This window comes from Lemur catta, chromosome 7 (assembly GCF_020740605.2).
Source record: "Lemur catta isolate mLemCat1 chromosome 7, mLemCat1.pri, whole genome shotgun sequence".
In the NCBI taxonomy this organism is placed as follows: Eukaryota; Metazoa; Chordata; class Mammalia; order Primates; family Lemuridae; genus Lemur; species Lemur catta.
In genome coordinates this window covers 42442674-42456740 of record NC_059134.1, presented here as the reverse complement: position 1 = coordinate 42456740, position 14067 = coordinate 42442674, and the positions used below count along the sequence as shown (strand labels likewise).

At 37.1% G+C, this 14067-nt stretch overlaps 1 protein-coding gene across 2 annotated transcripts in view; it reads left to right on the top strand.

Annotated features, from left to right (window-relative positions):
• Window positions 1–14067, top strand: part of FAT3 (FAT atypical cadherin 3) — a 489892-nt gene that overhangs the window by 377104 nt on the left and 98721 nt on the right. For both annotated transcript variants that reach the window (XM_045557142.1, XM_045557141.1), the window contains exon 6: window positions 3356–3495. In XM_045557142.1, the coding sequence (XP_045413098.1) occupies window positions 3356–3495 (140 nt within the window). The remainder of the gene's footprint in view (window positions 1–3355; window positions 3496–14067) is intronic.

Here is a 14067-nt window from a genome sequence, read left to right as displayed (position 1 = left end):
AATCAGATAGAAATCCAATATGCCTCTTCTGCTCTTTGTTTACTCTATTACACCTGTCTTGACGGGAAATGGTCAAAGAGAAATGTCCCTGACGTGAATTATCTGTTATGTGGGCTGTTCACAACCTTGCTTTCACCCATCTCTGCCGCACACCCCTGCAGCAACGCTCAGGCTGTGACTTTTCTAATTTCCCACTTTGTTGAAACTCAGACCAGCTCGGCGGTGTCCTCCCTTGTCCCCACCTTTTGTTTAGCCCAATGCTGCTGCACCGAATACACTCTGGCTTTGCATGTTCTGTTACTGGCTCTGAGGAAGCACACCTTGTTTAAGCGGAATGCTGCTAGTGAAAATGGACTCCTGGCATTTGATATTCTCACCCTGGATGATTCGGACATGGTTTCCTATGAAAATGAAATCACCTGTCAGGCTAAAAGGGAGCCTGAAAAATGAGACCTGGGGGAGAGATGCGGAGTCATTTATGAAATGGGATGCTTAAGTGGTAGGTTATTAAATTGTGTGAGGGTTGATGGTGAACTGCTGGTCTAGATTCTGTGGTCCCATGTCAGAAATTCATTTTAAAACTCCGGGAAGATTTTATTTTACATGAAATCTTGGTTTAACTAGGAGCAAATGTCCTGGAAATATGTAGGAGGGGCTGCTAGCGATACTGGTAGATAGGAATAGTTTGTAGGCTCTCTCTCCAGTGCTCTTTGCCCTGCTTATATAATGATCTAGCTCATCTACCCCTTTGGAGGCTTCTGGTGTAGAGTATTTGAAATGATAATGGTGAACGAGAGGGACACACAGACACACGGGAACACACACACAGGAAGAGAGAGAACTATAGAAAAATGACAACCATAAAAGTAGCCAAAAGTGTTATTTGGTTCTGCCTGTCTCCTTCTTAGTTTAAAAAAAAAAAAAGAAAAGTTATTTGATACAAAAAACAACTAAGAAAAAGCACACAATCTATATGCCATATGTAAAATATGTAAATTTTATGCCACTAACCACATGCAGTGCTTATGTATTTCTGTGTAGGGCCCTAAGAAAAATGTGAATCTAAGTCTGTGTGAGAGAGCGAATAGCATTGCCCTCTCTCACCATGAACAGTAACTGAAACTGGAAATCTTTGCTCGTAGGTTCTCTCCATTTTATTTCCATTAATCTCCAAACTGGAGCAAACTAAAGTTTTATAATTTACATAATTTTTATTTTGCTTTGACCTACAAATTTTCACCTTCTATAATAATAGACATTAGAGAATGACCCCTTGTCCCTCCTCAACACCCCCAAAGAAACCGTGGTCCTCAGATTTTAAGAAAGTAAGCATCTTGGTGAAGAAAACATCCTTTTTTTTTTTTTTTTTTTTTGCATTCATTACAGACATCTTGCCAGGAAAACATTCTAACGCTGATTTGAAATGTGATTTGATACCCATCAGAAACAACTTGAGAAATTGCATTCTCATCTTTCCTTCTGCACAGGTCTTATGAGGCAGTTTTACATCCTTTCTTTGAAATTTTCCATGGCAAAGTTTTTTTTGTTTCTGGTTTTTTTCAGAATGTACCACTTGATGGCAAATGATTTTTCTTTGCTCATGAAGGTGGTTATTCAAGACACTCGAATCAGCCTTCCATTTTATTTCATGTGGTTATCAACATGAAACATCCCCTTTGAATAAGAAATGGTGACCTCAGGCTTGCTTCCTTTGGCAGCCTAGACTTCCCCCTCTTTCTCCTTATCCTATTCTTCAAAAGATTTCTTTGGAGTTAATGTTTAGTGCTCCTCAATAAATCAATTAAAGATATTAATTGGAAGATGAGTCTCTTTTTAGATGAAATTTTTGAAAAAGTATATAATCTCCAAGCAATTCTCTGGTACCCTTGTATCTCCATAACTTTAATTAAATGTCAAGTGCAATTATTTCTCTCTTGCAATTAAATAATCTTAAGTGTATATGACAGCTGCAAGCAATAAGTATTGGAAATATATATGACCAGGTTTTTTTTCCTTTAAATCATATTATTTATTTTGTGTCACTGTATATCAAATCTAGTAATTCAGGTAAAATTTTACTTTCCCTTAACTGATCTGCCCATTTATAATTATCATATCACAGAAATGTATTGTTCATTGATCAGCAGAATGAAAAATGCAACCAGATCTGTCTTTAAAAAAGGAAAAAAAGGAAATGCAAAGAATGTAGAATGTAAGAAAAGCCAAGGTTTCATTTCTACAATACGAAATTCAATAAATGCACTGTCCCATATGCTGTAGTTAAATAAAATTACTAAGAACAAAATTGACACCATGAAATTTCAGTCTAAAATAAATAGAGCTTGTGAACGTATACTAATATATATATATAATTAAAATCATACCAGCATTAATACCATTATCTTCTCTCCCCCTTAAAATAATCTTTCATTTAGGAAGATCATAAACCACACTTTGGTTCACAGAGATAGAAATATCAGCAGTAATTTAAACAATGGCAAGTTGTCTTAAACATACTATTCACAGACTGTGAGTTATACCTGGCCCTGGGGGGAAAAAGTAAAGTTTTTATATAAATTGTTTTATAAGTTGGTTTTATATAAGATGACATTTCCTCTACTTCTTTCCCAATTTTATTTTGTGAGTCTCCCATAAATTTTCAAATTTTTGTAGGAGAAAAATAATTCCCACTGTCAAGATGGCAAAAAAAAAACTATTTCTATAGGCAACAGAGTAAGACTCTGTCTCAAAAAAAAAAAAAAAAAGTATTTCTATAAATATCTCAACTTGCAGATACAGAATTTTTAATAGGAAATTAAAAACATTTTTTTGCTTTGTCTTCCTAGAATTTATACTTGTATTTCTGACATCTAATTGAGGGAATCTGAATTCCACCAGCCATATGTTTACCATCAATCCTGAAAGAGATTTTAAGTGTCTACTCATTTTATTAATAATAATTGGACTATTTGTTTAGTTGGAATTTAATCGACTTTGGGGGAAAAAAAACTACATATTTGTAACACAGAAGCCACAAGGGGTTGGAGGGCCTTTAGGTTTCTGAATAGTTTATAGACTCAGTTTATGCTTCACTACTGTAACATTACTGTTGAGGTTTCCTTTGCAATACATTCCTTTTTCCCGTCACATTTGTTATGCATTGTAGAGGCTGTGATTTGAAATATGAATTAAGTTAGGAATAAAGAGGTCCCATTTAAGACGTGCAAAATTGAGCCATAGGGATGCCTGTCAAAAAATATTTCTGTATAAGAGCTCCCTTTAAAGACATATGCTTTAATACATGTAATAAATTCTCAGATATGCTAATTTCATGTTGTTTCTGTGAACTCGTCAGGGGGGAATTTTGACAGCTCTTTTGATGCAGAGAAGGGTGTTGGGACAATTGTCATCGCAAAACCTTTGGACGCAGAGCAGAGGTCCATCTACAATATGAGTGTGGAGGTCACCGATGGAACAAATGTTGCTGTCACTCAGGTGAGATGTTAAATTACTGAATAGCAGGAATGCCGAAAGAACTGCTAAAGTCAGGGGTGCAAACAATGAAAACAATGTACTGGAAGTAGTAAATTATGTCCATGGACGTCTAGTGTTTAAAAAAATCATTTTAGAGAACAACCTAGAAAAAGGATTCTATGTAACTTAGCTGCCTCTTCCAAGAAATTGTGATTGTTCATGCATGGAAACATGATATGCATTTGTTTTCTGATCCTTTGCTGTAGATTTATCTCTTTGACAATGAAGTTAGCTTTCCCTGAATTTACAAAGGGGAGGACATCTATATTGTCTGAGTTAATATACCATGATATTCTTTACCTTCTCATTTTTTTAGTCACAGAAAACTATAGCTGAAGAATACCTAAGAGTCCAAATGCATTTTATAGACTAAGCTAAGCTAAGCAATCTGTCCAAGGTCACATGACCTTAATAATGAACAAGGTGTCCAGACTCCCTTTCTCCCACTCTAGCCTCTGCACCACAGTTCTTAATCCTGACCACACAGTAGAATGCCCTGGTTGTGGGGGGTGTTAAAAACACTAACGGCTGCACCCTAGCCCCAGAGAACCTGTGTGATTCTAACATGCAGCTAGGGGTCAAGGACCACTCCTTATACTATTCTGCAACCTGAGGGTATATGAAAGGACACTGAGAGCTGAGAGGATGAGAAAACCTCTGGGCTTTTCACATAGCTCAGCACATCTTCCAAAGTGAGAACAAGGCAGTGTTAGATATCAATATGGGACAGATGTGCCCTAAATATGAGAGGATTTTTTTGTTTTATGTTTTAGCACCAGAGACCTCAGCTGGTTATGGCAGAGAGCTGGTGCACATGCATTTGCTATAACCCTTCTCTCCCTCCCTGCTTTGTTTTCTTATTCTGGTGACTCTCAAAGGCACCACTGATTGAACAAGGTCCTTTTTTCTGCTGAGCCCAAGTGTGTCCCCAGAATCATTCTTAACACAATTGAGAGCTCAGGTTGTGAAGATGGAATTTTTGCCAGCCCTGAAGCAAGTGTTGGTTTGTTCTAGATATGATGTAAGCTTCTATAACTAGGTAGTTTTAAGAAGGGGAGGGGGAGTATTTGTGTGCTTGTGTAGCCAGGATGCCTCTTAGTTTGAAATTGTTTCAGAAATATAATGAAATTGTTTCCTTTGAATCTGTTTATAATCATAGGATGGTAGAATTGGAAGGAAACAATAGGGTTCATTTCAGTACAACCCCTTTACTTTACATTCCAATAAGCTGAAACCCCAGAAAGAGGAAGTGGCTTGCATATGACAAGGCAGCCAGCGTGTGTGACAATTCCTGATCCTCCAACCTGTGTCCTTTCTCAGTAACTAGGATGACCACACAACCCTGTTTGCCTTTAAGAGTCCCGTCTACACCTATTGCACTGGCATAGTTATTAGCAGCACCCTGTTCACTCTCAAAATTGCCCCAGTTGGGACAATAAATTATATGATCACCCCGCCTAAAGCCATACTGTTTCGGGGTATTTTCAAGACTAAAATATAGACACATAGAAAGGACCCCATGGCTGAGGTTCTACGGGAACCACACAATCAGAAAACATGCCCCCAAGACTAATACAAAACAACCCACCTGCAGGACTCCTAAGTCTTTAGGATTAATTCACTGTAAATGTGAATTTAAGTGAGGTTTTTAAAATTAGCCATACCTTAGCATACCCAACCTCAGCTTTTCAGTGCCACTTAAAAGCATAAGACATATTTTGAGTAAAATATAAATAAAGCATGGAACTATATTCATTTCCAGACTCTTCTCCAGAGTTTTATACTAGTTGAATTAAATGGTATTCAGTGTGCCCAGAACATTATGGATATTTTAAAAATTAAATATTTATTTAATGAGTGAGTGAATAGTGGATACTATTTATTCAGCAGGGTCTATCTGGCAGGTATACTAGGTCTTCAAAGCACACGACTGATTCATGTTAACAACAACAAATTATCAGTGAAACTTTTCTTTTAGAATTTCATTAGGACCAGATGAGAAATCATTAAACAGCATTTATTCCACAAATGTTTTTTGAGTTCATACCATATGCTAAGAGCTATACTAGGTGCTAAGGACTAAGATCACAGATTCAGAGTTTTAAATCCAGATGACTGATAAGCACTCATTTAAAAAAATTAATATGGGAATATATATTACAAGGCTTTGAATGTACACTTCGCTTGAGTCCTGTTTTTGTTGATATTATTTCAGACTAGCACCCAGTTAGACTTCTCTCTAGAGCAGTTCAGAAGGATTTAGAGAATTGGGGTGAACTTGGAGGTCCCCTTGGCAGGGCCAAGGTGAGGAAGTTACAGTAATAAAAGGTGTCAAGAGATTTTTTTGTCAAAAGCATCCAAGCCACTCTATGTCTCCAGAGCCCTGACCTCCTTAAGAAGTGAGAACTAACACTTTCCAAAGTATAAATTTGTGTCATGGTTATTACATCAGAAAACCATTACTCTTTCTATCGAGTTATCTTAGGGCCTGACCACCTGCCAGCACTGCCAGTCCAGGCCTCTGACAGTCACCACGTCTTCCCTGGCAGTGGTGGCAGGAGCTGTTCTCTGAATTAGCACCCTCAGTGTCAAGGACATTTTTACAAAAGGATGTTTTGTGAAATAAAAGGCATTCTAGATTTCTTTTACAAATCACTGAAGCATGCTCCAAACCATGACCCTAGGCAACTTAATGATTCTACCATCAAACAGAGACCCTTCACCATATAACTAAATAAATGTCCTGTAGCCCCAAAACACCTGTTCTGTTTTCCTTTGGGAACTTTCTCTACTTTGTTCATTTGGAATCATAAAACATGGTATGACACTGGCTTCAAATCAGCCATAAACAACACGTTGAACTTTACTTCACATACGTCAAATAAATCAGAACCTCACTGACTCTGTGTCTACATGAAAACCCTTCCTTCATCTTCAGTTTTGGCCCTGTTCTCCCAACTCTCACAGGGTTCCTGTGCCTCAGAGCTATAACATCTGATGATGAATAAACATCCCTTCTTTCCTGAGATTCCCTAGTGTAAGCACAGAATGTCAGAAGGTCCTGTGGATTTCAAGTTATGAAGATTCGGATGAACTAAATGCAAGAACAAATCTTGCATCGATCTCTCCAAGATAGTTAGAGGTCCTAAGAGGTCCTGGAATTCCATAAATTTTTAAATAAATTTTGGCGTGCATGCATGTTTTTCTAGAGAGAAAGCCCATAGTTTTTGTCAGATGTTTAAATGGGTATATGGCCTAAAAATGATTAAGATAAAGTAACTCCTTAACACATTTTCGTTAGCTGGCAACTCTAATTAAAATTTTCAGTATACAACCACCCATATTGCCTAGGAAATACACACACTGGAGGGGATCGTTGGTCCTATAAAGGCTCCCCAGCACTGGCACCTGGGTTTCAAAACACCATTGTTGTGGGTTAATAAAGAGACTAAGTTTGTCCTCCAAAGCCTTGGACAGCAAACAGGAAGTTAACATTCTCTGAGAATTTTTTTTGAAAATGTAATGATCAGGGGAGGGGAGAAAGGTACCGCCATCTTCAGCACTGCAGAAGTGTCCTCCTTATTGATGTATCAGAAGCCTAGAGATGAGAGAGGGTGTCTGGCTGAGGAGGGAAGGATGGAAGGGTCGAGGGTGGTGGTACGGTCTGCCATGTCTGGCTGGAGAGGGGTCGAGGAACCCAAGCAGCACAGGCTGTTACAAGCAGGGGAGGAGTAGAGCGTGTCCAGGTGGAACCAGAGGCCATAAGAGCAGGAATAATGAAATGCCAAGGAGGATGGGGTTACCATCCTTTCAAACATAAGGGAGTGCTACAAAACCATTTTAAGAGGAATTCTTCCTCTTAAAGCACCCAGGCCATGGTCTTTACAAATCATTTACCATGGAAAGGAAGCAGAATTCGTTACAGAAATAGCTAATTCCAGATTTGGGGCAGGAGCCTGGGGCATCATATCCTGCCAGAAAGGTGAAAAGAGGCAACTTAAACTGGCTTCCACCAAAGATGGAATAATTTGAACATCAATAAGGATAATGGAATAATGACTATAATAGACTGAAACATGTGAAATAGATAAAAAACCCAAGTGTTTACATATATTAATCCTTAAAAACAAATTCATGTAACACGGTTACGCAGTGAGGCAGGTACTATTTGTGGTGGGCAGAAAGGCTCGTCCTCACCTCCCAAGGAAATGTCCATGTCTTAATCTTTGGAATATGTGAATATGTATGTCACATGTCAAAAGGGACTTTGCAGATGTAACTAAGGTTGCAGATCTTAACATGGGGGGAGGATCCTGGAGTATCCAGATAGGCCCAGGCTAATCACATGAGCCCTTCAGCAGGTAACTTTCTCCAGCTGGAGTCAGAAGAGAGGCAGCAAAAGGGGAAGTCAGAGCTTTGAGGTGTGAGAAGGGTTTGACCATTACTAGTTTGAATCTGGAGGGGACAACGTGACAAGGAATGTGTGGGCCTTTAAGGAGCTGAGTGGGACTCCCAGCTCACAACCAGCAAGGAAACAGGGACCTCAATCCTGTGACCATAAGGAATTATATTCCATCAACCACCTGAGTGAGCTTAGAGCAGATTCAGCCCCAGAGCTTCCAGAAAGGAACATGTGCCAACCCTTGATTTTGACCTTGACTTCTGACCTACAGAACTATGAGGTAATCAATGTTTTAAACTTCTAAGTTTGTGGTAACTTCTTATGGTAGAAATAGAGAACGAATCTACTGTTGTCACCCCCATTTTACAAACAAGAAAATAGGGATAAAGCAAGGTGAAGTAACTTGAGTAGATCCATGGGTTCAGATCCAGGCAGTTGAGTTCCAGAGCCTGCTCTCTCAACCGCTACACTGTGCTGCCTCTCAAAGGCAAGATTAAATCTTTGACATCTGTTCTAAGGCAGGAAAAGAAACTGACCTAACCCTACTAGTTATGAGGGAATCAGTCTTTTAAGATGGCTGCCTGGGGAACGTGATGCCACCTTGGCCATCAGAATGTCCCATATCCAGCCATATATCCTGGGAAGAGAGCAAAATACCTCAACGTCCTCATAGTTCTTTATTCAGCCACTAAGCTTTTGGGCCCCAGAGACACACATAACCAAGGATGAGAAAGTAGGAATTTTAATAACTTTCCCCATACATCTGCCAGACCAATGTGAGTTACTACATCATCATAGCAAATTCATATGAACTCATGAAGAACATGGCTCTTCCACAGGATCAATGGATGAAAATACGTATATAACACCTGATATTTGCATAATAAGACTTAACTAACAAGCCTCATTCTTAAGCTTCATTTCCCTATAACAATGGGGTAGTTGAGTCAGGGGTTATCATTGCACTCATTTTCCAGTGAGAAATTCAGGCACAGACTGGTCAGGTGGACTGCCTGGGTGTACAAAGAGATATAAATCCACTTCTTCCTTCTCAAAATCATATACTATCCCAGGAACTTTCTCCTGCACATTTATATATATGAAATACATAATTTAATTCATTAGTGAAAGTGTCTGATGTCATGGAAGCTGCACTGACCCAGAATCAGGAAACCCAAGTTCAAGTTAGCACTTAACCAATTGCTGTCTGTTACCACAGAAGGTAGCTCAGTATTGATGAGGCTCAGTTTCCTCTGCATGATGGGGATAAGACCTCACATGCCTCGTGAGTTTTCATACGAACGAAATAAGATATTACGAGAAGGTTCTTGGAATCTATCATGTGCTGGACACATACAGGCTTTATAAATGTCTGTTTCTCAATTAACTTAAAATTAGTTATAAAATATGTGTGTGGCTTTTATTTAAGAAAGACAGAGAAAGTCATACCCAAATAATAATCTAAAAGTTATATTACATTAATTATATATGATTTCATGATTTTAATGGTTTTCTTATTCAAGTTATGCTTTAAATTTCTAAAGATGGGAAAATCAGCTTGTATTTGTGCGCTCCACAGCCAAACCTGAGATAAAAAATCTCTTCCAGATAATCTCTAAAATCCTTAACCCCCCAGAGGCAATTTATTGAGATTGGCCACAGTCTTTCTGAAAAGGGTCTGCATTTACTGGGGCTGAGAGGACTGTGACCTCTAGTCCTAAGGTTTGCCTTGACCTTCACGCTTTGAGAAGTCCATTCCTCCTGTCTCTGAGTGCTGAGGTTGGAGTTCCTAACTGTCCTGCCACCTTAAAAAGAAGATTTTTACCTTGAAGACTGGGACTTTGTCTTACCCCTCCCTTTGCCCTGAACCTGCTTAAAAGGGGGAAAAAAATCACTTTTGCTAAAGCTCCCCTATGATTCCCTAGACCAAGGGACCTCCATAGGACATCTCCCCCATCAAGGTTTTTCTTTCACTTCCTTTGGTACCATTTGCCTCTTAGCAGGTGAAAAAGGCAGTGGCCCAAACCTTCCTTGTGTATTTGCCAGAACAACTACAATTATATGTAGATAAAATAAGGCAGCAAGCTATCTCTTAAAATGTGAGACTTTCTGTTTTAAAAAAAAAACTGATAATTTCACCGTATGTAACAGATCCGTGCCTGACGACTTACAGGGAAATCAATTTTTGAAAATGGATTCCAATTTTAAAGGCAGCAGGGAACTTTCCATTTAAAATAATCCCATGATTAGTGCTCTGAAATGAGAATGGAATCATTTGTCTATTTTATAAATTAGGATTTCTCTATAGAAAAGTACATAATATTTGCACACATCATGTGTAATAAATGTTACATACATTTATTTTTTATGTGTACGTAACTTAAGTGCACACGTAACTTAAGTATGATGGAATGAATACAGAACTGGCTCCGTAAAACCTGGGTTTGAGTCTGGCCTTGCTGTTGTGATTTTGGGCACATGCCTTAACTTCTTCTCTGATTCTCTTTTTTCCCACTGACAAATGAGGGATAATATGGCTTAAGAAATGAATATGATACAGATTTATAAACTGCGCAACAAGTACAAGCTACATGATTTTTCTACTCACATGTTCAAAAACAAAACTTGTAAGCTTGAGCAGAATGGAAGTGACTTCACCCTTGAAATCACAAATATAGAATGTTTTAAATATGGTTTTGAAATGCCAGCAGAAACAGAAGAGAATTTCAGTAATTTAAGACTTAATTGGTTCTAATAAAAGACAGAGCCTACAGCTCACCCCATGGGCACTTCGTACCAGGAGCCTTTGTAAAGCAGAGTTTGGCATCTACCCAGGCTTAGCTTAGATGAGCCTGCAAAACCCAAAGTGTTTGTGGTCGGCAGCATTGAAACCAGCTCTGAAGAGACTTCCTATATTCGGGTTTCCTCCTGCTTTGATTTCATTGTACATCTTTAGGCATTTCAATTACCATTTTGCACACAACATCTTTGAGAGTTACTTTGCTTTGTTTGTTCGTTCAGGAGCTCACAAATGGCCCCAACTGTGGGAAATAAAAAGCAAATGAGGAGAAGGAAGTCTTTTACAGAGAAACACTTGTTCTGACTGTAGATTAGGTTTAGGACAAAGCAAGCAGAAAGAGGCAAGCTTTTCAAGAGCACATCAACTTTGAAACTTCTGAAGGTCAGGGCAGCCTTGCTGGCTGGAAAAGCATTTTTTTTTTTTTATCCTGTTAAATAACTGAACTCAAATATTTTAGCATCTTGACTAAGTTAACTTGAACTTTTTAAAGGAAAGAATTGACATTCAAAGAATCTAGTATGGTTTTGCAGATACAGTAGAAACAAAAACAATACCAAAAACTCTATCGGCACATTTCTCAACACTTTTTCTACCACAAACTACAGGGCAAAGCTTGCCCCATGTCAGGCTCACTCCCAAAGGCAAGTTGTCCTGGCACAGAGGTGGTAGCACTACCCCTGATCTCTCACTCAGAACAAGCACATCTATCAAAGTGCATGACTGTGCAGCTATTTATATAGATAACCATGTTCTGGTTGCATTTATTTTAAAAAGTAATTTTCTGGAATGCAGCCAAATACTAGCATATTATTTAATGGAGAATCATTAGAGCCTTTTTTATTAGTCAGGAATATGACAAGAGAATCATTATGTTCACTACTATGTAATGTTGTGCTCTGTTAGTCAATATAACTAGACAAAGCAATTGGTGTCATAAGAATTATAAAGAAAAAGGTAGCTGGACACAGTGGCAAACATGGAGTCACAGCTACTTGGGAGGCTGAGGCAGGAGGATCACTTGAGCCCAGGACTTCAAATCCAGCCAGAGCATCATAGTGAGACCCCCATCTCTACAATAAATAAATAAATAAAATAATAAAATTTATTTTAAAAAGCAAAACTTGCTTTTCTTTTAAAAGAAGAAAAAAGTTGTAAAACTATCTCACATGCAGTATAATTATATAGCTGAATAACTCAAAAGAGTGGTCTTCAGATTTAGGATCTGAAAAAGAAAACAAGTGAACAGAAAAACTAAATGATAAAAAAAATCGCAAAATGACACATTACAAATTTAACATACAAAAATCAATAACCTACATATATATGGCCCTCCACCAAAGGAAAAAAAACAGTGAAAAGATATATTGGAAAAGAAGATCTCATTTAGGATAGCACATGCATAAACTTTGAAAAGTATTCAAAAATTATTTAAGGAAAACTAAAACTTCCCAGGAAAACAAAACAGTAGATTTGAACAAATGAAGAAAGACAAACCATGTTCTCGGATAGGAAGACTGTATAAGAAAGAAGTCAATTCTCATTTAGGTAACCTGTACTTTTAGCATAATTCCAACTAAAAATACTATCAAGTTTCTGTTAAGTGCTATATAAATTCATTAGGAACAACAAGCAAAAATAGCCAGGAAAACTCTGAAAAAGAACAAAAAAGGGTCCTACCCTTTCTGAACATCAAAATGTATTATAAAGCCTCTATAATTAAAACATTTTTATATTCATGCATGAAAAGACAGATTAATCAATGGAACAGAATAGAAAATCCAGAAATATACTAACTGCCTATATAAATTTAGTATACGATAAAGCTGGCTCCTCAAATCAGTGGGAAGTGATAGTCTTCTAAAAAGTGGCATTGAAATAAATGGAGCACCATATGGAAAAAAATAAAACTAGATCCATTTCTCACATAATATATCAGGAAAAATTCCAAATGGATTAGAGATGTAAATGAAAGAAAGGGGGAACATACAAATGCTATTTTTTTAAAAAAAATAAAGGAGGGGGGACGTGTTCATTTATAACCTGGAAGTGCAGAAAATAGTCTAAACTGTGACTTAACATCCAGAAACAATAATGGAAAAGATTGATATGTTCATTTTTGCATGGCAAAAAATTACCATGAGCAAAATAAAAATACGTGACCAAATTGAAAACCTATTTGCAATTTATATCACCAAGCTTCCAAAAATAAAGAAGGAAAATGCCATCTAGCCCATAGAAGAATGAGCTGATACAAATTGTTTAACAGAAAAAGAAATGCAAATGGATTTTTTTAAAACATAAAAAGTTATTTTTTTAAATTTTTTATTTCAGCTTATTATGGGGGTACAAATGTTTAGGTTACATATATTGCCTTTGCCCCACTCCCCAGTTGAGAACCAATGTTAATGTTATGTTAACTGTAATTGTAATGTGAATGTAAAGTGAAATATTAGTAGCATGGTGGGGAAAAGTATATACAATATGTTTATATTAACAAAATAGATGGGTAAACCATTATGTTTTAAAAAATATTACCTATAGTAGAAGAAGGGAATAGGGTGAAGGGGAGAGGTATAGAAACTAAACTTCTTTGAATATATCCTTTTTGTAAAATTAACTTTAGTACCTATACATATAAAATAAAATATTAAAAAAGCAAGGCTAAATTTGAAAGTAAATGGAAGCAAATAATCTTAAATGTGTATCCATTTGGTAGCATATTTACACAGAGAAGAACTGTGCTAAGTGACTTTAAAAATACTAATTTGACTACATATTCCTAGTTGGATAAATCCTAAGAACAAACAAAAAAAAAGAACTACAAAATAATATTAAATTGTTTTGAATGATCATAATTATAATTATAATAACAATGTCAGTATCGTTATTCTGAGACTTTTGTGCATGTATTTCAGATAAAGCAATGAATAATTATGATGTCATTGAGCATCAATTATGATGTCATTGAGAAATTTCAGCATGGGAGAAAGGAGTTACAAATGTAAAAACAATAAGATTAAGTAAAAGCATTGATGCTCTAATTTTGAATTGAATTAGCAGTATGAATGCATGAAATATTAAAAAAAAAAAAAGAACCTTTCCTGACTCTGTCCAGTGAATAAAACCGAAACATAATAGGCAATCCAGTAGCAACAAGCATTCCTGGCTCTAGATCATGGTCTCTAAATGCCATTTCTATCTAAAATAAAAACCAAGGCTTCTTGGAGAAATGAGTAATTCAGGACTGGGGCAGAAAATGTACAAGGCAACCCTGCGAAAAATTACCAATATAAATTATCAGAAAGCAAGGAAGCTATCAAAGAGTACTAAG